Here is a 24,818-nt window from a genome sequence, read left to right as displayed (position 1 = left end):
CCAGGAACACTAAACTCAATATGCTAAACTTGCGTTAAAAGCCAAGTATATGTGTTTCTTAAAGAAGGAAGAATATTTTCTTGTTCCGGAAAATGAAATAATCAAATTTAGTGATAGGCGTTTGTAAGTGTACAACAGGGTCGGAATGACCAGAGAGAGATAGTCTAGACAGACAAACAGACACACACATACACACTCTTTCTCTCATATTTTAGGATACGGAGCTACTAGCAAACGGGGGTTAACGCCTGCCTCTTTTCGATTAGATAGAAGGGAAAAAAAAACCCTCTGAACAATCTCTTTTGCGAAGTCAACGCGTTACAAATCCAGCCGCGTTCCCGTACTAGAGGAAATGAAAAAATGCTTCAATCCGAGACGACGAGTCCTTTATTTCCCTTGTTGGATACGTTTCATGTGTTTTCCCAAACACTCGGGCTTAAGGACATGCCTTCTGAAACACAAATACACACATAACTCTCACACGCACATGCACACAGACAGATAAGATATGTATTAGTTCCTGACACATACGGGGTGGGGGGAAGAGCAGGAGAGAGAGGGAGAGTGAGAGAGAGAGAGATCCTCCTACCTGGAGCCATAGATTGCAAGATACGTAGTGTTACCTGGGGAAGTCAGAACAAGTAAAAACACATTGAACTTCAGGGCTCTATGAGGCAGTTGATCAAGATCAGTGCTTGCTCATTTTCTCCCTCAGACTGTCTGTCTTGGGTTTTTGTGTTACCGTTTCGAGCAGCTCTTTCCATTTTCTTCCCTCTTTAGCTTTAATATCAGAGCCGGCTTTGGTCACCATGGCTCTGGGAAGAGCTGCTTATCTGCCCGTTGTTGATTTTTTACAGTTCGGCCGGCTTTGCTTCTGGGTAGCTTCAGAAATGCTCTTGACTGGGATTTAACCGACAGGAACAGTTCGACTTTTTGTGCAATTTTTTTTATGGCTCAGTCCATTCTCTAGATCATGCACAGAAACTTTCGGAAGTGGATTTTCTACGTGTTTCTATGCTTTGGAGTCATCTATGTCAAATTAGGGTAAGTCCTTGTGCACGACAAATCTCCTTTAAGTCTTTTGGGTCACGTTATTACAGAGTTGAGAAGAAATATGTTGCAACGGGGAAAAAAGGGGGGTGGGAGAGAAAGGAAAAAAAACAGAAGCAGAAGTGCTTATTTCGCTCCGCGCCGTGCGTCCGAGGGGGCAGCCCCGCGGAGGGCTGTGCTGCTGGCGAGGCTGCGGGCAGAGGCGCCCGGCGAGCGGGCGCTGCCGCCGCGCTCAGCCTGGAGGGAGCCGATCGCGGGTGCTGACGGAGCCTTTTATTTGGGGCTGCTTAAGCGAACTTAAATATTATCTCTGGCGTACAGTATCAAAAAAAAAAAAAAAAAAAAAAAAAAGCCTGACAGAGTTAACTCAGCCGCTGCTGAGGAGACAATAGAGCAGAGCTTAAGTATTAAAAAAAAGGAGCAGGGGCGGGAGGAGGGGAATCCCTGCTCTGAACCTGCGCTCGGGGATTTGTTTTATGCAGGCCTAGACACAATTTGCGCTTCTATCCATCACACGGACGTGTTGAAATTAGCTTGACAACTGGTCCGGCTGCCTGCGCGGTGGAGCGGGCGGGCAGCGGGCCGGCTCCGGGCCGCCCGGCCGGGCCCTGCCGCAGGGACCCGCTGCGGGCGCCGCCGGCCGCCTTGCAGCGAGGGCTGTCGGGCAGCCGCCGCTCGCTCCTCGTTCTTTCACCGCAGCCGTCCAGATCGCTCAGCTATTTCGGCTGCCAAGTTTCTCCCTCTGACTCTCCCCCCTTACCTGTATGCCCTTATTAATATTGCTCGTCGCAGTAGGCTGACTTGAGTTGAATTTCCACATTCCTGAGCCCCAGCCGAGTCCTTACCTGTCGAGCTACAAACTCTTTAAAGATCCTGTCTTTGCATAGCTGCGGGATTTTTTTTTTTTTTTATGATCAAGAATGCATAAGGTGAGTTGCAATCTCAAAACGCTTGCTTCCCACCTCGAAATCAATACGGGGACTGGGGGGAGGGGGACGGGACGGGGGGCGCCACGAAAGGGCAGCTCGCCGAGACGAGGAGCAATGCCCGGCAGGGCCAGGCAGGCCGGCCCGCGGCGCAGCCCCCCGTCCTGGGCAGGGGCAGGGGCAGGGGCGGCGGCGGCGGGGCGGGGACGAGCGCGGCGCCGCCGGGACCTGCCGGGGCCGCGCAGCGGGGGCAGCCGCGGCGCGGCGGGCGCGGGGAGGGGAGGGGACCTGCCCCGGGCGGGCGGCACCCGGGAGCCGAGGGTTAAGAAAGCCGCTGGCCGCGGGGTCCCCCGCAGGCTGCTCGGCGGGCACGAGCGGGGCTTGGCTGCGTTTCTGCCGTCGCTCCGTTTCCTCGGCGCGGCTTTGAGCCCGCCCCCAGCGCCGCAGGTGCTGGCGCGGGGGCTGGCGGCGCACGGCGCTGCCCCGCCGGCGACCCGCGGCGGCTGCGCGGGCGCGGGCGGCGCCCTCCGCGCTGCGGGGCGGCCTGCGCCGGTGCGGGGCCCGTGTCCCCCCTGCCCGGGTCCTGGGGGTGGCCTGGGCGCCCGTAGGGCGCCTGGTGCAGGCGGGAGGGTGTTTCGGGGGTCTCCGCGGGGCTTAATGCCCGCGCTGCCCTGTGCTATCAGCAGGGACCGGCTGTGTCACCCTCCGAGCTCAGATTTACGGGGATTTAAATGCGGGGTGGATCTGGTGAGGCTGCATATCCGTGAATTAAGCGCCACGGTGACGAGGGCACCCCATCCTCTTCAGTAGCTGGAGGACTTCGTGCAACACGTCCCTCGCGGAGGGGCAGACCAGCTCAGAGAAAATGGTTTGCAAAATAATGGTATTGCTATTCGCTTTCCCTGCGGTTTTATTTTTAAAGGGAACAGAAGTTTGGGCACGTGCTACAGTCTGGAAGGCAGATTTCTTTTCGAGATTGAGTGTGGCTGTTTTAGAAGGGGATTCGGGGGAAAATATCGCAAGAATGCTGTTGAACTGAGCATGGAAGTAAAACCGAGTAGACAGAAGAAACAGTAAAAGCCCTTATAGAAACCCCATCAGATCCATCATCATGCCTGTAAGGCGATGAGGATACTTCACTTTCTCTGAACAATAAGAGAGAAATTTGCTCTGAGATCCAGGGCTACTTCTAGGCTAGGCATGTGGGATGCAATTATTTCCTCTTTCATCAGCCACTGGAACTACCATTTTGTTGAAACCATATCCTTTGAGTGTAATGATACCTTTTCTAGTGAGCTCTTTGCATAGAAAAAGCGGGGGAGAGATGAAGTGAGATAAAATGTAGTTTGTCTTCCAATGCATTAGCTTTAATTTGCAGGGCGAAGGAGAGAGTCATTGTGTCAGCAGTAGCAAAGAGTTCAGATTCTGCAGTTATTTTATGTGCTGCGGAGGACATGTTCATAAAATGTGGTGAAAGCTCCACTTTTTGGCCGGACAGTGACAAACATGAGCCTGAGCGGAGAGAAAATAAAGCAACACACAAGCGTCCACCCGGCTGTTGAACGGGGACATGGTGTGACATGACAGGGTCCCAGTGTCAGCTTAGCATAAAGCAGCTGCTATTTCCAATTAGGAGGTGAGAGTGAGCCTCCGATTAGAGAGTCCTCCCTCACACCAAATTTCCATTATTCCCATTTCTGTTTTGTATCCTGAGGGGGGAGTCTTGCCAGAGAGAGAGAGGCAGGAGATGGAGAGGCAGGAGGTATCCGTCAATACTTCCCTCAATGATGAGTCTGTCCCCATGCTGTTTAACCCGAAGAAGGGGACACGGAGGACAGCTGCGGTAGTCTCCGCGCTGCATTTTAGACGCTATTGCCTTCTGATGCCACCAGCAGCAGAAAAGAAGCCCCCACGGAGCAAACTTTGACTTGCAGTTTACATCCAGGCACTGAAAAGTAAGGCGCCTGAGACCCTGCTAGCACCAAATATCTCCTCGGGAAAATAAATTAGATCAAACACTGTCCTCGGCTAGCAGCCGGATTGAAACAGAAATCTTTCCTGCGAAGATCGCGGAGCAGACAGCTCCGCTTTAATTAATAAATATGTGGGACGTTAAAAATCACAGCTGTACCACAGATGCAAATCACAGCGGATGCTCTGAGGTTGACTGATGAGGCCATTGGAAAGATGGAGCCGTGGCTGTGGCTGTGGCTGTGCCCAGGCCAGGGCTCTGGGGCAAAACACAGGTTTCCTTCTTTTCTGGAGGCAAAGAAGGGGGGAATTAGATGGCGCTGTGGGAAGCGGAGAGGACCCGACTGCGGAAGGGAGGTCAAGGTGCGGCTCGAGGGATGCTCGAGGGATGCGGGAGGTGGAGCCGGCACTTCCCAAGGAAGTAACGAAAGGCGCCTGGGTCTCTTTTCGGGAAACTGGGCGGGGGAGGGGGGAATCGCCTTGCCTTTGGCGGCGTTTGCCGCAAACGCCAACGAAATCCCGATGCCCTTGCGCCCCGCCGGGGCCGCCGCCGCGGGGATCCCGGGCGCCCGGCGCGGGAGGGCGGCGCGGCGCGGCCGGGGACCCCGGCCCGGCCCGAAGTCACCGGGGAGCCCGGCCCGAACTCACCGGGGGGCCTGGCCCGGCCCGGCCCGGCCCGGCCCGTGGGGGCAGAGCGGCGACCGGGCCGCAGCGGCGCCGGGCGGGGCGGGCGCGCCTCGACGGCGGCCCCACGTGGCGAGTGGGGCCCCGGGGGGCCCGCGGGGCCAGGGCGGGGCCGGGCGAGCCGCGCTCCGTCCCGCGCTGCCTCCAGCCTCCCGCACCTTCGCGGCCGGGGACCCGCTGCCCAGCGCCCCCGGCCGCTGCAGCCGCCCCCGCGAAGCCCGCGGCGCTGCCTCCGCGTCCTCACGTTTGTCGCCAGCCAGACGCCGGCTCGTTTTAAGCGGCTCTTCTTTTTCTCCCCCGCTTCTCCCTTGCACTGGACTTCAACCGCCGCGAATCCGAGAAATACCCAGTTCCGACCGGACAGGAGTCCGGTGCGCTGCGCCCCAGACGCGCTTGCCGAGCCCTCGGGGGCTCCCGAGCGCTCCTCCGCCCGCCGCCCCCCACGTCTGGGGCAAGACGGAAACCGCAGCTGGCAATGGGCAGATAAAAGGAAAGGGAAGCACTTAATTCGTGCCTGCTCGGCTTCGTCTGCTGTCTATCGCATGGTGTCGGCAACCATTTCACTGCCGCTCTGCCTCTGTTTTATCTAGGATACGTATGTTTGTGGAAGAAGAAACGACCGATGCTGAAATGCCCATATTAGGCGTTACTGATAATACAATCACCTACAGTGCCACGCCATTTTACTGACGGGACTACATTCAATTTAAAACACGGCAACAAGTGCATCCCTCGCTGTCTCACACTGACATACGTATGGACAGAAGTTGTATGGAATTTAATACGTTATGAATAGTCTTATTATTGTTTTCCAACGTAATAACTGGTCCGTGTCTTTCGAGTAAAATTTAACTTCCCGAAAGCAAACGGCACGATTGGTTTATTTTCTACAGTTTTACTCCCTTTACATAGTTAATCCCTGGGTAAAACCAGCTTAATTCCGAAGTTACGGAGAATGGCAAACCACGTTCGTTTCAGCTAAACCAAGCCAAACTCTACCAGCCTCATTTCGAAGTTCTCCAGCTCCAGCGTTTACTTTTCATTTTTAGAATTCATTCATTTTCCCAGGCACATCCTTAAAAGCGGGTGCACATTTTAAAATATATCTGAAGCCAAACAAATGCCAGAAATAAAACATCAAAAATTGTTACCAGTTCTTCTAGTTCTCGCTCAGCACAGCTGCACCGACAGCCTTCTACATGTCTAAGAGGGAAAACGGGCATTAGAGGAGATACACACACACACACACACACACACACACACACACACACACACATATAGTCTATCTATCTATCTATCTAGCTTTCTATATACACACACGCACACACTTGAAGAAGAATAAAGAAACCAGACGATTCTAGAATCTAAATAATCGTAACAAGGCTTAAATCTCCATCGCCTATTAAACAAGATTAACGTTTTCCAAAACGACGTTCACTGGACAAGCGTATGCTCCTCGACTTGCAGCCCAAAGGCATTCAATGAAACAAAACCCAGTGAAGGCTCTTATGGTACACTCAGGGGAAGACAACATTTTTACACGAATTCTGTAATTTCGGTTCCACCTGACGGGCTATTTCGTTGCATCGCAGGGACAGCTGCGCCCGGGCGATGGGACTGATTAAGTAGAGGAGGTGTTCCCAAGATGCTCGGCAGAGTTTGGCCGAGAAAAATCCTTCGCTCATTAGGCAAATAACCTGAGACGAACAGTTCCTAACCCTACGGATAGAGAAGACTTGGGAGTCCAGTCCTGGCTGGCACTGCCATTAAATCGCCCACCGCGCACATTGCTCTTTCGGGGATTGTTGTCAAACCTTAACTCCTGGCAGCCGAAGCGCGCGGCTTTCCGACAGCTCTCCCGTCACTCCAACTTTTCTTTCGCAAACAACAACAAAAGACAAACACACAACGAGGCGAAGAGGAAGAGCGAATCGCCCCTACCCGGTTTCGCTGCCGCACCGTTTGCGGCTTCGCCGGGCGAAACGCTCCCCGGGCAGCTCTTCCCGCCCGGCCCCGGCCGCGGCCCCGGGGCGGCAGCAGCCCGGCGCGGAGGAAACGCACGGGAGAGAGAACTAACCTGCGGGGAAACGTCTCTTCAGCCTTGCATCTTCTAGGGGAAAAAAAAAAGAAAAAGGAAAGAAAAGAGGGCGATAGAGAAAGAGAAGAGAAAGCGGCTCTCCCTCCGGGGCAGCGAGTCGCGGGACTCGGGAGACGCTCCCGCCGGCGAGGCGCTGCGCCCCCCGCCCGCCCCCGGGCCCCGGCTCCTTCACACCAGTCCTTTCCTCCCCTTCTGTCACGCGAAATCCAACCCCACCAGGAAGCTACGCGTGTGTGTAGGTCTTTACTTCTCACTCCGGCGGGCTACGACAACATATACGTCTCTTTTTGGAAAGGACCCCCTGAAACCAGAGCTTCCTTTTTCAACACCAGGCGCAACTGCAGCCAAGCCCCCGCCGAGGCTGGAGGCAGCGCGGAGCCCGTCGGGGGAACTGGGGCAGCCTCCCATAATAAAGCAATTAACCGAGACTGGGGCTGGGAGCTGCCAGCTCCCTTGGGATGTGTCCCAGGGCGAGCCGAGGGGTGCCACCCCGCACGCCCGGGGCGAGTCGCCCGCCGTGCGCAGAGGCAGCGCTTTGAAAAGGCGCCGGGAAGCGGGCGAGGATCCCTTGCGGAGCGGGGCGCACCGAGAGGGCTCGGCCGGGCAGCGCGGCTTCATCGCAGCCCGGGCTAGATCCGTGTCTTTCCATTGTCATCCTCCCCTTTAAAAAAAAAAAAAAAAAAAAAAAAAAAGAGGGCGAGAGAGAGCGAGAGAGAAAAAAAGTAGGCGGATTGCAGTGACTGACTGCCCAATGGCAGCCCCGAGTCTCAGGAGAGTTGCAGAGAGAGGGAGAGAGAGAGAGCGAGGCACTTTCTGCCATCCAAATCCCTTAAGCCATCCTCATTCCAACACGAGAACCCACTGTAACAACTTCCAACCACTGAGACATGACAGGCAGGAGCCCAGAGGCAGCAGCAGCAGCGAGAGCAGCAGCAGCAGCACATACTCTGCACAGGGAGCAGCATTAGCACCAGGGGAATCCTAGACCCAACAATACAAACAAACAAACAAACAAACAGACAAAGCCCCCCCAAGCCCAAGGGACTGGATTCCAACTCAGATTCAAGCCACAGCTGACACCAAAAAGGGTGGGGAATTACGACCAGGGGGGGCCAGAAAGGAATAACCAAGGAAGCGAACTCCACGAGTGTAAACGGGACTCAGCCATGATCCTTTTTTCATCTCGCAGTGTGTTACTCTCAGTGTATTACCCTCAGATTTTCCTCATCCTTACCAGTGGGAGTTACCTGTAAGTGATCCAGATTTTTTTTTTGTTGTTCTCAAATACTGTTTGAAACGACCCCGCTAGCTACCTAGGGGCAAACTGGCAAAGCGAGCCGAGGGAGCCGGGACCAGCCGGCACGGGCGGCAGCTCCGCGCGGCGCGCGGTGGTGAGGATGGTGGTGGCGGCGGAGGCGCCGGTCGGACCCTGCCAGGGGACGGGGCACCGCCAGGTAACTGCCGGGGCTGCCCGCGGGCGGCGGCGGGGCCGCGGCGCGGAGCCGCCCGCCCGCCCGCCCGCGGGGCCCGGCGCGCCCGCAGCGGGGCGGCGCAGCGGGGCGGCGGCGGCGGCGGGGCGCGGGGCGCGGGGCGGCCGGCGGCTCCCCGGGGGACCGCGGCCCCGGCTCCTCCTCCTGCGCGGCCGGACACCGCTGCGGCTTCGCCGCTCGCCGGGCGAAGCGCGTTTCGGCGCGGAGCCGCCGGGCAGCGGCAGCCCCGGCGGCGCGGGCCGGGCGAAGGCGGCCGCGGAGCCGCTTGCTTTCGCTCGGGAAGGGCCCGGCACTCCGGCAGCTCGAGCTGGCTCCAGGAGCTTTTCCTTGTGAGGAAGGGGGTGGAGGTAGGGGTGGGGGAAATGAGAGTCGGTGGGTGGGACTGCAAGGAGTTTCGGGCTCTTTTTTTTAATATCTATATCTGTCTCTAACGTCGCGGTGCGTAAGTCGCGTCTGCGATTCCGCGTGGGCTTTGGAGGGGCTGTCTGCCGCGCCGCTGCCGCGGGCCCCCCGGCAGCTCCCCGTCCCCGCCGGGCGCCGGGCAGCGGGGCCGGGGGAACCCGCACCGCTCCGCTCCGCTCCGCCGCGGCGAGCCCGGCTCCCCCGCGGCGCTGCGCTGCGCGGGGCCCGGCCGCGGCGCGGAGGGGCTGCGGGGGAGCTGTCAAGCGCTTCCCGCACTCCAGGCAAGGCGTGAGCACGTTTGGGGGCAGCCGTGGAGAGAGGAGGGCGCTGGGGCAGCCGCCTCCCCCCGGCTTGCGGAGCTCGGTTAAAACCTGGACCCTTCCCCGCCCTTGAGCATCCCCCCCCGCGCCGTGGCCGTGGGAACCGGCGCGTCCCTCCGCGCAGGGCCCGGGAGAGGGGATCGGGCCCTGTAACGGGGCCGGGAAGGGCAGCGGGAGGGTCTGATGGGCGCTTCAGGCTCTGCCCAGCCCGGCTGCCCGGGGACCGGCCCGGAGAGGCTCACCTCTGCCGCAGCAAGGGGTGTAGTGGGGAAAACCTGCTTCACTACCGCAGGCCTCGCAGTCACCTCGTCTTTGGGGTGCGCACGGATTTCCCTTCTCTCCCACCCCCAGGGCGAGCACAGTTTTTCTTTTTTTTTTCTTCCCACGGCGAGTGCAAAATTTAAGCTCCTACCTTTGAACTGGATGTGGATTTATATATATATATATATATATATATATATATATATATCTTTTTCTCTCTGTATGTATGCACGCGAGCACATGCACACGCACATAAACAAGCACGTGTGCTCCTCTGTGTGTGTGTGTATAAGTGTATTTTTTTGCGGGCTATGGAAAAATATAACCCACCGCTATGCAAGAAAAGTAGGAATAAACACTACCCATAAAGAGAAACTAAACGCCTATTTCTACATTCTTAATTCCTAATGAAATGCACATGCCTTGGCTACTGATATTTTAAAGGCTCTTGATTTACGGAACCACGTTAGGTTTTATTTAGTGGGATGCTATTGATTATACCAAATAGCCAGAGCTGTCTGTTCCTATTCACAGGCGGGATACGTCTGCTGGTAGGTGACCACTTGCTTGTAAAAAAAATTGCAATGCTATCTTCTTTTCTAAGTAGGGGGAGAGAGTTGTAATAAATAAATAAACACACCCTTTTAATATAAACGCAGCCATATTTTTCTGAAAACAGTAGGAAATTACTATCCTACAAAGTTTTCCTTCTATAAATAGTTCGAATCTTGAAACAAAAGTTTTAAACCGCACACCAGATGCTGGGATGCTAGCGGTTTCCCTTGCTGTGTGACATAATTACAAGGTCCGAAAGCAAAAGCTATAGAAGTATAATAATAATACTAAGGCGACTGCTGAGGGGGAAATACAAGGGAAGCAATGCCTGCTCTATTTAGAGCTAACTGCTCCGAGAGCTCCGGAGCGCCGGTCTGCGACAATGAGAATCTGTCGCGAGCAAACAGCGCCTTTCCCGGTGCCACGGCCAGCGCATCCCGCCGCGGGCAGGTCGCTGCGGGGCGGGCTGGCGGGGCCGCAGCTGGCGGGGCTCTTGCCGCCCAGCAGAGCAGAAAGCAAAGGGATCAGGAGGGCGAAGCGGGACGAAGCGGAGCCCGAAAGCGGCGCGCCCGGCCCGGAGCCGGGCGCCTCCCCGGGGAGCAGCCGCCCTCCGCCGCCCTGCGCGCCCCTGCGCGGGCCGCGGGGCCGGGGCTCGCTGCGGCTCAGCCCGCGCCCTCCGCCAAGCGCGGAGCCGACAGGCAGTGGGAGCTGGGCACGCCGCGCTGCTTCGCCTCCCTCGCGTCTCAGAGTTGAAAGAGAGGAGTTATTTCAGTGCTTAATGGATAGTAGCCTAGCGAACTTGTGGTGTTTATCTTGTGGGTAAATATACTTCTCTGGCTTACTAATGGTAGCTTTTGAAGATTAAAGCATAGTAGAGCCTGTTCGAGTATTATCTTCTGGTGTCTGTTTCTGCTAGCCCTTGCTCTCTGGAGGGGAGGATGCTTCCCAAGCTGCTATTTAGTGCACTCTCAGGGACTGTCAATGGTTATGTTAATTTTGCCCGAGATCTCGATCGTCTTTTGGCTCTGCGCACGACTCCTCATCTTCGGAGCTGCTGGTGCTGTAGCGATAAAAAACTAAACCAAAGCGGAGAACTTGCAGCGGATGCGCAAACGGAGCGCAGGGTTTCCGTGCGCCGCCTGCGCCGGTGCATGCGAGCAGGGGGAACAGCCCGTTTATTCTGCTGAAAAAGCTGGAAAGCACAAACCCCACCAGAGGAATGAAAAAGGCACCGCGGCCTCAGTGTTTTGCGTGCGATAGCTGGGTAGAAAGTGAAATTATGAGAGACAACACCCAGAATTAATTTCAAGAAACAAACTCCTTTACAAAAATCGATGTCTATATTGTAAGTATGCTATCTGGAAAAGTCATCTTTTTCGGCATGCTTGCCTACTAACCTTTGGCCCTCTGAGCCACTGTAAACATTTTTACAACCAGAAGCAATTAATCTGTGACTTTTTGAAAAAGAAAACTGACTACAGATAAAATACCTGGTTGTAGGATGATTAATGTATTTTAATGCTCTGGACATATTTTGGTAATCCAACTACATATTTAAAGTATAAAACTGACATTTAATAATATCAATGTAATTAGTATAAACGTCTAAAAAACAGGATTATATATAATACAGTTTGGCACCGTTTCTTGCAGTGCATGTTTGAGTGTGCATGTGTCTATACACACATATAGATATATATTTAGCTTCTTCTAAAGAAGATGATGCTACTCTAACTTTCCATTCGCGTATGCCTTTCACTGTTCATCTTCCATAGGGTTGGATGCATTCATTAGCAACATGAGATTCAATTCTTAAACAGCTTATTTTGGGGATTATCTACCAGTATATAGACAGAGTTAATTCAGTTATGTGCTAAAAAGTGATTGAGAATAACCCATAAGAGAGAGACTGCGTGTACATAGCAATAGCTGCGTAAATATTCAAAGCTACTACACATTCTAGCATAACAACATAGCAAATAATGTATATTAGTGAGCAGATTGTTTGTACTGGCTGGTTACAAAATGCAGAGGGAGAAAAATGCATCTGTGTTTGGCATCTCTTCTGTTGATGCTCCCATGTCTATAGTAATTCCACTTTACAAGAGGGGCTTCTCCACACTCGTGGGAAGTGGGTTAGAAGGAATATGTGTTTTTCATGTGCCTTCAGGAAAATACTCTTGCTTAATCCCTAAAGATTAGGACTGCTGGAGGCAGTCCCTAAAGCTTGTCTTTCAATCTGAGCAGAGCAGGAGGGAGCTGTACAAACAGAGAAGGGACAGCATGCTCTTAAGTGCAGCCTCCTCAAGAGGATGGTAGGCACAGCGTTCCCATTAACACCAATCCATGTGATGGGCGCAGCAGTAGTCATGGCTACACCATCTGGCCCACTCTACCCGTCCCAGTTAGATCAGAGCTATCTCCACCTCTGTGATAAAATTGGCTGGTTTTGGAACTGGCCTTGTCCCTGGCTCAATCACTGGACTGTGGTGTAACTCCAGCTGAGCTACTTCATCTCTTTTTCCTGCTCTCACGCTTTGTTCAGATCATCGTCTGAAGCTGTGTGCTCTTCAGGGCAAGCTGTCTCGCTCTTCATCTCTATTTGTGCAGTGTCCAGTGCACAAGGAGAACTCTGTTGGGATCTCTACTGTTTCTGCATGATGCTATAATAATAGTCATTTATAAGAGGATTTGGAATAGGACTTCAGCTCCAGTGTCCCCCAGAGATGTGTTGGCTTACAGACAGAACAGGTGAACCTCGTAAGGACATGGACTATTTCCAGGATCACCTAAAATTAAGGCTATTTCTCAGGAGGAACAAAAAGGATGAAGACGACTTGTACATTGGGCTGTCAAAGTCATTGCAAGCTTGGCTTATCTGTCTGACACTGGCTGTTCGCATGTATCAAAGCTACCATACAGTAGAGTGTTGATTATTGAGATAAGGCTTCTAGGTAGCTCTAAAGGATATGTCCACCATTTCTATGAGAGGTAGCCCAAAACAAAACTCCATGTCCAAAACCTTAGAACTTTTGTTCAGCTCAAGCCTCACGGTTTATATCCAGACTGTAAACATCTGACGGGCAGGCCCTCTTCCTGGCATGGTCTAGGCCAGATACTCACGTTCTGAATATCCCTGACTTCAAATGCATCTGGATGTAGCTGCCTTTCTCCTGCCTTTGTGGCAAGTAGATTTGGGTGGTTAGATTTCTAGCACACCCTACAAAAAGAAAAAAGTAAAAAGTCATGATTTAAGTCATTATTAAGAAAGGCAGTGTGCAAAATCCAGAATTGGTAGGATGACAGCTTGGAATTATTATATACGCTGCTTTATTAACATAACATTACAAATGGGTGTAAAGTAACATTAAATATTCAGATGAATGAGTAAGATGAATTGCAGATATCCTAGCATATTAAACTATGCTACAAGGCTAATCCCTCAGAAGAAAATCTTTCAAAGGAGGTGTTAAAGAGCTAAACAAGGCAAGCTGCACTTATACAGTTAGACTGACAAATACATTTTATGCAACTGGAAAAATATGCCACATGTATCTGGCAATATGGCTTTCTAAAAGGAGAATGATTCCAAGTGTTTTCTCAGTGCATGGGGCTGCATAATTTAGACTGAAATGCTGTCGGAATGACTTCTAACCCCCCAAATACAACTTAACCCCCTAGTCCTCCCAAGTTACTGCAAGCAACAGAAAATGGGAAGAGCTATAGATCAGAGGCATTTGCAGATGCGCTGACAGAACGGGTTAATGTTGCAAGCCTGAGTTCTTCAGCCCATAACCTTTTGCATGTCATTTTACCCTCAGTGGCCTCTCACCAGTGTGTCTTCCACACATGCTTGCAAAACACCTCTACCTGCACTTGACAGATGGCTTTTTCTAACTTGAGGTCCATCTGTCTGCTTAATTCTTCTCATTCTTTTTGTTCTTCCTTCCTCCCTGATGCTTCTTCACGAGCCCTCTCTGCAGCACTACCTCAACCTGCCCGAGTTCAAGCATATACCTTTCATAGTATTATGGTAGCAATTTACATGAAGAGCTATGGAAAAAAACCCAAAAAGCAACAACAAAACCCCTGCACCCAGACTCCTTCTTTGCTGTCTTAGAATGAGACCGGGCACTAGCCAGGCCTCTAGTCATCAGAACAGTGGATCCCAGAATATCCACCTGAAAGCAAAATATCCATGACTTCTGGGCGCTGGGGTTTTGCTGTGCATGTGTGAATACACTGGCAAGGAGCTCAACAAATGTGTCACTGGCCGCTGCAGATTTACAAGCCCAGAATCACTCAGGAGGCTCAGAAAGATGGAGAGCTTGGGTGCAGGAGCGCTGCAGAAGGAAAGCCAGGGATGGCAGCCTCCTGGAGGGGTTTCTCCAGTTCTTTAAGGGCTAGCAGCTCTCTCTGCCTCTCCTTTACTCTCAGTTCCATCCTTCCCAAAAGGTAAAAGTATACATTTCCCCCCCACACTGTGGAGAACTGTGTAGGACTTGGTGGCTACTTCTTGTCAAGACAGCTCCTATGCATTTTCTCCTGCTAAAATGTTGCAGAGGGGGTATTACAAATACTTTCACTAATGCAAATGTGAAGAAATTCTAGATACAGAAGGTCCAAGTATTTTCTTAGGATAGTTCTCTGCCCATATGTGATATACTTCTGTGACTTCTGTCTTCTGTTACTGTCTAAAAGTTGTTAGGAAAACCTTTATATAAAGCACTAAATTCTCTTTTCCATGCATTTCTCTTAGGCTATATTTCCCCTCCAGAAGGCAGTTTTCTTGACAGTGCAATGAAGCTGAAAGTTAGCTACCTCATTCAGTTCTAAAGAAGTATAGACAGTTTTTCTAAAATTGAGCTAGCTAAGGCCAAAGTAGTTGCTGTCATCATAAAAAAAAAATTATTCCACTAGGATTTTACAGCAAGATAATTATCACCTATTAATTATTTTACAAAAAAAATCGTACCTTCTTTAGGCAATCTGAAGACAGGCTAAATTAGAGAGTTGTGGTATCTTTTTCTGGAAATAATCTTAATAGTACACACAGTTTGTAACCATGTAGCAGCTACAGTTTTCAATATTTATTTTCTTTTCAGCCTATGCCTGTGGATCAGATTTCCCTGGTGGCAGAAACCCACAAAGGATAAAATTCACGTTTATGCAAAAATCCCACTTCATCATCATAGTCTTTGTTCCAGCTCTTTGTCCAAGGTCAAATTTCACCCTGAGTTCCTAAGTAATTAGGAAAAAGGACATCCAGTGGTATTGCAAGTGTGCAACTGAGGGCAAAAGCTAGCCTCATATGTTTAAAATGTGGCATAGGAACTTTCCTCTGTGAAGTGCCACCAAGTCCACTGATGACCGTACTGTGTCTCCCAAACTGTTTATTTGTGATACAGCCAATCAGTGGCATCATCTTCCAAACTGCATGAACTCCAGGCACTTTATTGGCAGATTTGTGGTTTCAGTATGGAGAGATGCACAATGCAGAGATGACACTGATGACTTGCTTCTTCCATCTGGACATACCTGGAGTGCATCACAAAGTCATTCAAAAATATTTTCTTCTGGAGGGCCATCACTTTAAATTTGTGCAGCATTTGGCACGTTCTCATATCCTGCCTTTTCAGGCCTGAAGGCACCTCTCACCGAGGGTTACATCCCCAGTCCAGTAAGTTACTGAAGCGGGAGCGACTCTGTTGAAGTCAACAGAGTGCCTCTGGTGCAAGCGAGAGGAGAGTCAAACATGAAGCCAGCATTAGTCTTGTTCTTCCAGTATCCATTCTAGCACAGCCTTGGCACAGGCTACCATATTTCGCAATTTAAAGGGAATGTGGCCATATTTCCCAAGAATATACAGCGAAAGCAATATTAATAGGAGGCTATTCCTCCATGTCAGAAAAAAACCAAAATCAGTTCTAGGGGCTACTGAAAGAATCATTATGGCCTCTGGTGCCAGTAAGAGCTGACATAAAAACAAAACATTATTTATTTTTTGAGGGGAGAAGCACTTCAAAAGCACTGTGGCATTTGCTTGTTATGTGCAAGGCAGTGTGGGGCAGCCCAGCTTTCAGATCTGGAAGTAAGCATAAGCTATAAAGATGTAAACCACTGCCTGCCTGCAAGTAGGGCCTGGAAAACAATTTGAAGTGTATTTAATTTAAAATTGTTTAAGCACAGCAGTTCTGGAACTGGATATGATACCCACCCTCCTAATCTGGCTGAAGTGAGACATAACCATAAAATGTGACTACTATTTAATAATAGTGTCTTTCATTCAAAGATGGTAAGTGAATTAATCCTCCCGATATTCAAGTGAACCGGGCAAGGATCATTTCACTCACCGCTGGGGTGGATTGCAGCAGCTGCCTAATGGCACGCAGCAGAGCTGTATGTGCACGCAGGACCAGAGCTGCTCCTGGCAGCCCCAGCAGCTGCCCGAGGAAGCACCTGGAGAAGCCCACATCCATCTCTAATTGAGCTGGAGCCTGGCCAGGGCAGTGGGATAGCCCCTCTACAGGTTACACTTTTGGAGGCAGGTTTTGTTTTACAGTGAAGACAGACAAGCTCTGAGATTGAATGGGTGCCTCTGACACTGAATAGCAGTATCTTAACTTCTGCTCCCCTCAGTTTCCCACAGCTTTAATGGGGCAATAATGAGGCTGGCATAGCTAGGGAGCAGGGGAGGGGCTGGGCAATGAAGGCTGCCGCAGCACTTTGCAAGGGGAAAACGCAGCCTAAGTGCCATGTCATGACTTCCAGTGACTCTTTTCTGACCACAAGCAGCAGAGACGACATGATGGCGTCTTGTCTGAAACATGGCATCGCTACCAGCCACTGTGCCAGCCTGGTTGGTGCGGCAGTCCAGCCTCGGGGAGTGGGCAGGGGGAAAGAGCCATGTACTGAAGTTGTAAGCGTGACCTGTGATAGGGCCTCCTCCTTCCACGGGACTGTCCATCCGTCCACCCATGGGAACAGGCAGGTGGGGCTTGGCGGAGGACAGTTGCTGGCATTGCGGTGCGAGGTGGCTGATGGCAGCAGGGGCAGCAGGCAGGACATGGTTAAAGGAACGTGGAGGGGAACGCCAGCATCTCTCATGACTCCTTTGGCCTCCTGCCAAGGAGCCATGTGACTGGTTGGTTAAAAGGCTCCTCTCAACCATGAGATACTTTTTTTTCCCCCTCTGGTTGTACCTTTTCTTCTCTGAACTTAAAAGAAAACAAAACATACCCACAAAACTTTCCACGTTAAAGTTATATTGTAGACTGATGACTCAGGGTGAGAAATTCAAGGGGAATGAAGAGTAAGGGGAACATTTCTGAATCAGATCTGTTGTGCTGAGCCTTAAAGGAGAGGAAGATTCGCTGGATGGAGAACAGCACTACTTTACAGCACAGTGAACAGACAGCAAAGAGTAGGGCTTAAACCTATTCCCTGCTGCTGTGGGCTAAATCTGTCAGGGTAACTTCAAATACAGTGGACTTTGATGCTATCATAAGGGCCAAAGGTGGGGGTGCAAGTAAACAAGGCTTCTTCTGATTCATAGTAAACCCCTTTTTCTCCACTCCCATGCCCTAAAGGGTACATCATACAGCTTTACAGTTTGGGGTTGTTTTCTTTCAGTGGCACCTCTCATCACAGTATCCAAGCACCGCCCATAATAATGAGATTGGCACATCCCTACTAGACTTCCTGGAGTCTTTTGTTCTTTCCTCCTCTGTCTCGGGGAAGCTCTGTTGAGCTCTGTTGAGGGGAGGTGCTTTTGAGGGGAGGGCTGGGGTCAAGTTATTGTTGTTAATGTCATTCTGGTTATGTTGCAAAAGATATATCAAAGAGGAAGTTCTTGCGCTGTGACCTAAGGTCATCAGAGTCTGGATTAGTCTAATCTCTGAAAGTTCGTTCCCCAGACAGATCCTTTCGACCGAGAGTAACTTACCTCTGGGCTCAGAGCTTTGTCCTGTTTTTTACGATCTTCGTTACTCCAGAGAAGCTCAACAGGCTTGGCAGAGGCAGAGGTTTGGTCTCTCTGCTGTTGCTGGGCCATGATCTGCTAATTGCTGTAGAGGTTAGGCCTCACACCTTGAACTGGGGATGAAAGAGAAGGGGAGCGGTGCGAAGGGCTTGTATGCAGAGGCCATATGCACAGAGTAACCTAACCTGGACACGTGCCACCTACCTTGAAGTCTGCATGCTGTTTTCATGGTCAGACCATTTTGGTAGTCATAAAGCCTGCATCTCACTTTGCCTTTGCCCTCTTTTGGGAGGGAAGGGCAAAACATTTTGAAAATTGCCAGCAGGGAGCTCATCCACCTCCTTGGAGCCACTCGTAGGCTCCACTGGGTGGTTGGAACAGCTATGGCTGGAGAGTGACAACTTCAGGGACACTGTAGCCGACATAATGCAACCCCCAGTCACCGCCAGTAACACACAATGCAACCTGCACTGAAGATGTGAGGGATGCAGGACAGGATCTAGAAATGTTTTGCTCCTCTGTAACTCCCAAGTGCAGCTGGGCTTCTGAGCTGAACCAAGGCACGGTCTCCGTGTAAATACTTGATGTTAAGGAATGCACTTGGGACAAGTGTGTGTGCCTGCCCCGGTGTACTCCTTTCCCCACATCAAGCCCGTGGTGTGCCAAAGCCAGCTCCTCAACAACAAGACTTGGCAGGTGGCCCCTGATGAGATAATCATGGCCCTAGGGCATGAGGAGGCATGAGGTGCAGCCAGGTGCTCCTAATCTGTCCATGGGTGTGATTTTCTGTGGTAACCACACCCTCAAGTGTTGTCTTACTGCAATTAGGAAATTTGTTCAGTTTAGGTCAAGTACTCACATTAGGGTGCTCTTCACATCTGACATGTGTTGGCACAGTAGGAGTGTGTGGATGTCCCTGGTCAGGCAATGCACGGTGCTAGGCTGTATACCTGCAAATAACAGAGAAGAGATCATAATTCTCATCACTTTGTTCTGTGCTTATTCCCAAGCCTGGACCTTCCCTTTCTGTTTCCTCTCATGAAGACTCACCAACCTGAGCACAAATTCAGGCACAAATAAACAAGTGGGAATGGGTCCCTAGGACCAGACACTCCATTTCAGGTGTGTCACGGACAAGTAACCTTTCAAGAGTTTGAGACTTTTGCTTCCCAGAGTTTCCATTTTACAGAGAATGCTTTAAAGAAACAAAATGCACAAACACTGCACTGCAGTGAAGACCAAATGGCCATGCCTTTTTGTAGGTAGGAAATGCATTGCTTTCGTAGGCTGGCCTGCATTTCATTCTCACTATAGGCAGGTATGGAAGCTATGTGTTGCAATCTCTCAGGTAGGGAAAAACATCAGACAGATACTCATGCAGGTTCCTGTCTTCTTATTAAAGACTTGTTGTTATAAAGCCCCAAAGGTGATGAGGTTCCCTGGCTACTGCTGAGGTGAATAGGAAGTGGTGGGCAGCTGCTTGCAGAATTGTTTCCCCATGTCTTTACTTGGGCAGAGCTGCCGTTGCTTGCCCCGTCTGTTGCTTTTAATTCCAGTGCTGCCCAGGTCCCTCACTACATCTTTGGGGAAATCTTTCTGCATGTGCACTGTGGTTCTTACTCCAACCTTGCCCGGTTAGGCTGCAAGAAGGGGACGATCTCTCTCTACACCTTTGTACAGCAAAACATGTGCAAAGTTCATGCGATTTGCCCTCTACTCAGCCTGGTTAAGTGCTTCCCAGTACACATAATTGTAAAATTTTGGCTCCATCCAAACTTTGCCTAAATGACTGCAGGATTTGGCTTGCAGCACTTTGTTAAGACACCGCTATTTATTGGAAAGAAATGATATAAGTCCATCAGCTCACCAGGGAAGATCTCCCCTGTAGGGTAAGGATAAACGGAGAGTATTTTACCTCTCTGAAAATAAAAACACTTTCAGTGGTAGCAGAAGTCCTCAGTTTGCTTTTCTTCATACGGCACAAATATGTTTTCTGAGGTGTATCCGATCTTTGCTTATATGCTAGTTGCTATTGTATACCTAATTAGAAATCAGCTCTAGCTTTCTGACAATAGCTGGCACAGATTTTGTTCACTCTAAGACATCTTGTGAGATAATTAAAGTGATGACTGACAACACGATACAGTGAAAGGAATGTTTCTCAAAGTGGAGTCACTTCTATAGGTTGCTTGTACATATTTTGTTAAATGCAACCCCAGTATAACTCCCAGGAATTCCCCAGGAATGAATATAGCCCCTTGTTTTTCTGAGAGCTAATCCTGAAAATCTCTCTATTTCTGACTCCTTTTCAAATTCATGTTTAAACACATGTCCATGAATATAGTGCTCATGAAGGGTGCCTGAATCACAGCCCTGGAAAATGAATTCCTCTCCTTAGCCACAAAACCAGTGCAGCACAAGCAGAGGGTGTGTGAGCTTCCCCACTCCACCCCATCCTCGTGTCTCATCCATGACCTAGAGGGGCAACCTCTAGCTAGGCATAAGCGGGTGGCTCAGTCTCTGTACTTATTTAATCCTTGGCCAACCTGCTAAGGCTGCCAATAAGGGTGCCAATTGTGGTGGTGGTTTCTGTGATGTGGACAGTTGTCCACTGGGAACTGGATTAAGACCATCAACTCATTTCAAATACTCTAGGCCACAAAGCATCTGCCAAACGGTAACCATTTTTCTGGTCACTACTGACTTGGGTCATGTTTGGATCAGCGATGAAAGGCTCCATATCCCAATACCAATCCCCTGAGCCATACAGTTTCCCGGAATAATTTTTTTTTTAAAGAAGGACAACATTTTATATTGTCCTAAATTCCCCTTTGATCTGCTGTTTTTCAGTGTGCAGATTAGCCCTTTAAGGTATATAATCTTCATTACTTCATTATAAGGGATTCAGGCACAGGGAGAGATTGCGGAAGATGGCAGGTGGCAGATCCATGCACTGTGATCCAAAGTGAGCTCTCAAAGATAGGAGATACACACTCTGGCGCCTCAATTGCCTTTGTATTTGGACCTAAATCTGATCTTACACCTCCACACTTACTGAACAGTTCCTCAGCAGGGAAACCATTGTGAAACTGAAGATCACACCACTTTCTTCTTTGCTCTTGTTCTTTCTGAGATACCTAGGTATCTATATCGGATCTATGGCATCAGCTAACTTTGCTGGTAGATCTTCCAGCTGTTGCTTATATTGTCTGTGGTCCCTCTGACTACAGTCTCTGAACCCATTACAAGATTTAGCACCCCAGGTTGTAATGAAATGCCTTATTTCACAGATACTGAACTCACTGAGCAGAGACTCATTGAACATTTGGCTCAAATCATGCAGAGGCCAGGGGACTGGAGTGGAGTTTTCCTGATCACAGCCTAGCCCTCAAGCCGCTCTGCACTCCTTCTCCTCAGCATACCTGAAAGCAGAGCTAGGACGAGCTGAAATTCTTAATTTAATTGGCAATGAATATTATTGCCTCCTTTGGCTGCATGTGGATGCTCAAAAGAGATTTCATCTGAGAAAATGTCTAGGATAAAAACCACATGGTCAGCATGCTGAAGAAATGTCATTCTGACCTTTCTTGACTAGTATGAAGCTGTACAGTATTGCCACCACCTCCCTTGAGCTGAAATAAACCTGAAGAGGTGACCGTTTTTTTAGATTTTTTTTTCCCCTAGGGAGTAATTTACATTTATGCTAGCACTAGAGCGCTACTTTGCTTGCATTAGTTGTTCAGAACAGTGGGTCACCTACCATCTTCCCTATAATATGTGGAAGTTAAGCATACTGTCATATCGGAGGAGTGACTATTAAGATAGAAAATCCTGGGCAGATCCATTACAGTTATGCATGATCAGATGCGTTATGCAGAGGGAAAAAACTGATAAGCTATATTAGGCATGGAGTTAACTGCAAGGCCCTGGTAGAATTTGCTTTCTATCACACAAGAAAAGTGCCAGGAGCATATGGGTAGATATCTCACAGGGGTTTATTGCTATTAGACTGTGAAACATATATTTTAGACTTCCTTTTATTTTGTTTAAAATAATAAGCAAAAAATTATTTTAATCAGTGTATCCTTCCACTGTGAAAAGTTGTTTCTATTAGGAGAAATAAAAGAAGCTGTAAAGAGTAGGGAAAAAGATCGGGATTGAAAGATTATATACAGAGATATAGATATGTATAGAATACATAATTCTTTAATTCTTAAAAAAATAAATGTATCACTAAAAAGCCCTCTCTTTTTAAGTTTCTCTGCTTATTTGGAGTCCTTTTATGTGCAATTTCTATTTTCAGAACAGAAACTTCCCTTTCAATAGCAGCTGAGGATCAAATACAAGAAAGCACATGGAGAAATCTAAGCGTGCTGGCTTAGGAGAACTTGTAGTTACATGCATGTATTTAGGCAGACCACCACCCAAATCTAGAAGATGTAGGACGTATGCAGTGCCCAGCACCCTTGTCTGCTCTTCCCTGAATACAAAGGGATTTTGACACATGATTAACTCCTTCCTAAACCAGGTCTTAAATTTAGGTGGTAGCTCTCAGTTTTACTTTTTCACTAGCAAACACATGAAAAGTGAGCTAAAAGAGCTGAGAGCATACCGTATTGGTGAAATTTCAGCTTGGAGCTATGAGTTTATATACGGCGGCTTTTTCCTCTCAGCCTTTTGCCTGTGTACAAAGGACCAAACTTAGCGTCCCAGGAGCTTAGGGATGGTGTATGAGGGAAGTGAGGGAAAGCAAGGGCTGGGGACCTGCATATTCCCAGTGCAGAAGGGAGAACAGAGAGAAGTGCAGGGTGGAAAGCAGAGTGAGTGAGCAAATTAGGAAGAGGAAAGGCGATGAAATGCAATAGCAGAAAGGAAGAAAAATTGGAGGTTGGGGAATTATGAAAACCAGAAAAGACGGAGCTGGAGAATGAAATGGCCTTTAGGATGGCTGCCAGACAGAGAAGCAGTTCTCGGGAAGTTCAGCCTCTAGCCTAACCATCGTTTAACCTGTGTGTTGGCCAAAGCCATGGCCCTTTCAGTTGATCCAAAGTTTAATCACCTGAAAGTGCATTTTTGCGGCTCAGCATCAGGAACGTAGCCTGGAAAGGAGTGTAGTCTGGAACCGGCAGACAAGCACAGAGGTAGGGAATATGAGCAGAAAGCACGAGCAGAGCAGCTCAAGAAACCAATCTCACCCAAGAGACACTGGGCTCTGCCGCTGCCTCTGAATTGTCCCTGAGGAGGGATGTGACTGACCATCACTGGGGAGCAAGAGAGACAACAAAGGCCAGAGCAGACTACTTAGAGGGCTAATTTCAGTAAGCAAAGGATGATCCCCTTTTGAGGAGGGAGGGCAGGGGCAGAGGTGCAGGAAGGGGAATGTAAAAGAGGTGAGAGACAAAGCACAGTTTACATCAATAAGAGAATTTGGCTTTGGAAGAAGATTTTCTGCGTGGCTGCTCCACATAAATTGTGCTTAGCTCCACAGTTGCAGGATTTGGGGGTCTGGTGAAAGGCTCTTGAATATAAACTCTCAAGGACACTTTTACTACTTAGCATCCCAATACCCTATCACCCACTAAATCTAAAGTCCTAATGTCTTATGGAGGTGCACTTTGAAGTTTAGAAATGCAATAATGATACAATAATAATGGGGCCATGGATTAAAGACTTTGTTTACAAGATTTCATTTGTGAGTATTGGGGTACTAGGGAGAAAATGCAGTAACCTGAGATCCCAGAGCAGTAGTGCGTAATGTGAATACATACTATCACAATTCTTCAGTCACAGCAAACACTGGGTAATACTGGTGTGCAAGTGTGAACTCAGACAGTCTGAAGGATGCTCTGCTCTTCCTTCCTCTAGAACATGAATTCATTTCAAAAACCAAGCTTTCAGAGAGTATAGCATTGTTTGCATGCAGCCAAACCATGATTTCTCTCAAATTAAAGTCAGCTCCTTTCTTGCCATCTCTAGAACTCTCTTGAATATTTCAGCTGACTAGGTTCCTGTTTTTAAAAAATATATAGGAGCTATTGCTTGGCACACAACAGAGACCTTGGCTTTTATAGCATCCATGTACTATTTGTTTTAGTTGCTTACTTTGTAGAGTATTTTGGGATATACCTTTATTTATATAAAACTAAGTTCAGTACCATGCATCTTTCACATCTTTTTCTTCTTTTCTGTTGCTTTTCTTATGCACACAGATATAAATATAAATAAAGATATAAATATAAATAAATATATGAAAAGCAGTTTAGAAGCTATAGAAAGACTCAGAAGAAGGCACTTTATGACTTGGAGTGATTTTTGGATATTCTTTTTTGCCTTGTTTAGAATTCTCCTTCCAAAGTTTCACCCAGTATTAGCTGAAATGGATGCCTCATACACACATATATTATTTCAATACATGTCTTATAAGCCTGATTCTCAAGATTTCACTCAGCAGTTTTCACTAAGGACTTATATGCACAGACCTAAGACCAGGCAGATGTTATTGCAAGCTGGCTATTTTATCTCATCCTTTTGAGGAGCTTAAATTAAAGTACTTGAGATGAACAGAGCCAGATTGTCATCTGAAGCAAACTATTTCACCAAAACTAATCCCAGTGTAGCTATGCCAGTTTGAATCTTGTCCCTATCATACAATCACAAAACTGCATTTTTCTCTTTCTCCCTCCCCTCCATGCGCTTCATCATTTTCTGTAAAATAAAATGATTAAGGAAGGAGATAACTGACAGAGAGGCACCCACAGCTGAAATGAGGCTCAGAAACCCCCTATGGTCCATATTGGTGGATTCTGCTCTTTCGAATGAACCTGAAGTCATCCACTCTCACTGAGATGTGAATGCAGAGCTATGTTACCCAGAGACTAGGAAGCACAATCTAAATACCTAGAGAGAGGCTTACGCATGTGTCTAGAAACACACGGTTGCACACGCATGCAGTCACCCAGGCAGAAGAGTAAATGCTAGCTCTGGCGCTTCCAAGCTGAGAACACATATCTGGGCAAACATAGGTTATTATAACTCTGGACAGCAAACCACAAAGGCATTCAAAGAATCACCACCACAACA

General features: G+C 49.1%; 1 protein-coding gene and 1 long non-coding RNA gene across 3 annotated transcripts in view; one reads left to right on the top strand and one right to left on the bottom strand.

The window, feature by feature from the left end:
• Positions 1-425: 425 nt before the first annotated feature.
• WNT7B (Wnt family member 7B) overlaps positions 426-24,818 on the top strand; it is a 96,408-nt gene continuing 72,015 nt past the window's right edge. The window contains exon 1 of one of the 2 annotated variants that reach the window (XM_026114099.2): positions 426-1,044. In XM_026114099.2, the coding sequence (XP_025969884.1) occupies positions 974-1,044 (71 nt within the window). In that variant the 5' untranslated portion in view covers positions 426-973. Of the gene's footprint in view, positions 1,045-7,635; positions 7,979-24,818 lie in introns of those variants that run through there. The other variant, XM_064517075.1, reaches the window with a different exon arrangement.
• Positions 11,083-24,818, bottom strand: part of LOC135329189 (uncharacterized) — a 34,548-nt gene continuing 20,812 nt past the window's right edge. The window contains exons 3-5 of the long non-coding RNA XR_010390541.1: positions 18,598-18,688; positions 17,703-17,851; positions 11,083-12,977 (exon numbers count right to left, since the gene is read on the bottom strand). This is a non-coding gene — a long non-coding RNA (uncharacterized LOC135329189). The remainder of the gene's footprint in view (positions 12,978-17,702; positions 17,852-18,597; positions 18,689-24,818) is intronic.

This window comes from Dromaius novaehollandiae, chromosome 1 (genome assembly GCF_036370855.1).
Source record: "Dromaius novaehollandiae isolate bDroNov1 chromosome 1, bDroNov1.hap1, whole genome shotgun sequence".
NCBI classification, from domain to species: domain Eukaryota; kingdom Metazoa; phylum Chordata; class Aves; order Casuariiformes; family Dromaiidae; genus Dromaius; species Dromaius novaehollandiae.
The sequence above is the reverse complement of the archived record's forward strand: the minus strand, read 5'-3'. Positions and strand labels throughout refer to the sequence as shown.